Genomic DNA, 2,854 nt, shown 5'->3' on the forward strand with positions numbered 1-2,854 from the left:
GGAGTGGGTTTATTTTTGTGTGTTAATACTCGTCGCTCTGAGCCAGTTATCTACTTGCACATACATACCAATTATCCACCCAAAAAATATACTTGAAAAACAACATTTTTTTTTTCTTTAAACAATTCTTATTATGTAAAAACAATCAGGGTATTCATACAAACGCATACATGCCTCGTAACTGTGTAAACCTCGTAAATAAACCGGTTTTCCTTACAAAATTAAACAATTTTTGGAGGTTTACGTGGATATGAGGCTTTTAAGCGCTTCGATGAATTTACCCTAATATTTAATCGTACAAATTTTATACCTTAATTATTGTTGGCGTTTACGTATATATGTATGTATGTATGTACAACATTTTCTCTATAAATTGGCATAATTACATTTTATCTAACAATTTTGAACATTTTTTTGGTTGCGTTATTGCAAAATATTTTCAGCATAATTGGCAAAAATCATTAGCATAAATGATTATAAAAAAATAGAGTCTGCTTGGTAGACTTCATAAATGCTCTTCTTAAGTATAAAACATAATAAAAAATAAATAGAATATCAAACGCTCAAGAAGTTCGTATTTTCCGGCAACATCTTTGAGAATGTCGATTTGCTTGTTTTAATCGTTCTTTGGTATTTCAATTCACATGGTTGGCTTATGAGAGTGGCACTTCTTCCATTGCACGCAGCTTATTGTTCACTTTCTCCTCAACAACTTCGCGTCTGAAAATCGTCTTATACACTATGGAACACACCGCAGCGCTTGCTAATGGGCCAACCCAATAGATCCATTGGTCCTGGAAGTCAGAATTCCACAAAGATGGCGCAAAGGATCGAGCTGGATTCATACTAGCACCGGTGAATTGACCCTAAAATATTCATAAAATTATTGCTTGTACATTTTTACATACAAAAACGCATGCTTACCGCTGTGATGGCCAGACACGAGATGGCTAAACCAAAACGAATCGGCACAGAGTCATGGAATTTGGAATTGCGTGGATCCCATACGCCACAGCAAGTGAATATCAATACACCGGTGATGATGAATTCAATTGCACATCCTTGCCATGCGGATATTTCCGCGTGCACAGTGGTAACACAGAGGTTATGAGGACCATTCAGCGTTACAGCATTGATTGGAATGAGCGCCTTCAACAATCCGTAGCCAATAAAACCACCCAACATTTGCGCCACGAAATATACGCCAGCCATTGCCAGCGATGTCATGTTATAAATGTAAGCTGCAAGTGTCACAGCTGGATTTAGATGGGCACCAGAGACGCAACCGAAACATTGAATAATAATCATGACAACCAAACCAAAATTAAATGTCATTTGAAAGTGATTATTTTCGTAGGAATCATTCTTCACGCAACCCATGCAGCCAAGGAAGACCAGCAGTGCAGTGCCAATGAGCTCGGCTAGAAAGCTGCATATTTTATCCAAAGTGCTGACCTTCATTTTCAGTTTATCAAAGCAACTAAAAGGGAGAGAAAGAGAGAGAGAGAGAAAGAGGAAATATTTAATATTGTAAATACGTATAAATACGAAGTTATAGTTAAGATTTTTAAAAATTTGTCGTTGATCTCCTACATATCGAGCCCCAACCACCAAAAAGACGTAAGCAACATTTTTTTTTTTAATTTTCCTTTTTATGCAGAAATGTTCCTAGAGCATTAAGATGAATTTTTGTATCGAAAATAAAATTTTGGAAACAAATTTTGCTTATGTCTTTTTGGAGGTCAGCGCTCGATATGCATTAAAAGTGGAAACACTGAGAGCACACCAGCACGCTATCGCTCAGAATCAAAGACTACTATTATTTAGTAGTAGCTAATAAAGTTTTTGAACCATTCGCACAAATCCACTTCAATAAATCAATGAGGAAATAAATATCTGGAAAAAAGTCAGAAGAGAAGATGTAGTAAGTTAAAAATAAAGAACAAGCATCCTGTTCCTCAAACTGGTACTTAATTCCTTTGCTTTTCAAAGTATCCAGTCTAAAGGTGAGCATTTAAAAGTTATGACGTATAGAAATGATAAGTGCAAAAAGTGATATAAGAATAAGAACATAGAGGGATTGACTTCGCAAAGAAAATATTATAGACGTCGCGTTAAATCGCGACCGCTTTCTATATCTGCAAGAAAATATGACTCGCACCCTAGAGCACAGCGGGCTTTGGATGTAGAATTGGTCATCCTAAATCGAAACTGTCTAGAAGAGGCAATTGAAAATTCGGCAACGGTTTTTAACTAAAAATGTCGAACAGTGATTAGAGCTCACATTTTGTTTTTTTTTTTCAGTAAAAGTCCCGTTGTAGGACTGACTTTTTGATAATTCTTCTTGTGCCAACGTTTTCAAATGAAACCGCTCTCCAAATGAGTATAATACTTGTTGATAAGGCTTCCAGCAGTGGAATTCTAACAGGCCCTAAACCGACATGCTCGCCAGAAGCTTCAGCATCGTCTTGCCCCAATTGGAAATTTCTATAGATAGATAGACAGTGGTAAACAGCCTGTCATGAAAAAGTTCTCGTACAAAACCATCTGCCGTTCGGGAAAGTCGTAAAACTGTAATTCCCTCCACTTGAGTAACAACATGTACTCTAAAAAATCTGTTTAAAAATGTGACTATGGCCCTTATTATGAGCTGCATTCGATTTTCGATCTTCGCTGGCTATCGAAGATCGAAAGTGGAATTCGTATTATGAGCTATGCAAGCGTGTCGAAATTTTCGTTGAGTATCGAATTTTCTGTCGAACAGAATTTTGCTTTCGATGGTGTAGCGAAGTGTTAGAAAATTGTGAAAAATGTATGATTTTGTATATGTTTTCTTACATTTTGGCGGCTAGAC

General features: G+C 36.6%; 1 protein-coding gene across 1 annotated transcript; it reads right to left on the reverse strand.

The window, feature by feature from the left end:
• Nucleotides 1-351: 351 nt before the first annotated feature.
• LOC118742521 (aquaporin AQPAe.a-like) lies at nt 352-1,503 on the reverse strand. The gene is made up of 2 exons (XM_036474657.1): nt 925-1,503; nt 352-866 (listed from the first exon to the last, which is right to left on the reverse strand). The coding sequence occupies exons 1-2, from the start codon at nt 1,459-1,461 to the stop codon at nt 654-656; spliced, it is 750 nt and encodes a 249-aa protein (XP_036330550.1). The 5' UTR covers nt 1,462-1,503; the 3' UTR covers nt 352-653.
• Between the last annotated feature and the right edge of the window lie 1,351 nt (nt 1,504-2,854).

This window comes from Rhagoletis pomonella, unplaced genomic scaffold, assembly GCF_013731165.1.
Source record: "Rhagoletis pomonella isolate Grant_MI unplaced genomic scaffold, Rhpom_1.0 Rhpom_scaffold_00007, whole genome shotgun sequence".
In the NCBI taxonomy this organism is placed as follows: Eukaryota; Metazoa; Arthropoda; class Insecta; order Diptera; family Tephritidae; genus Rhagoletis; species Rhagoletis pomonella.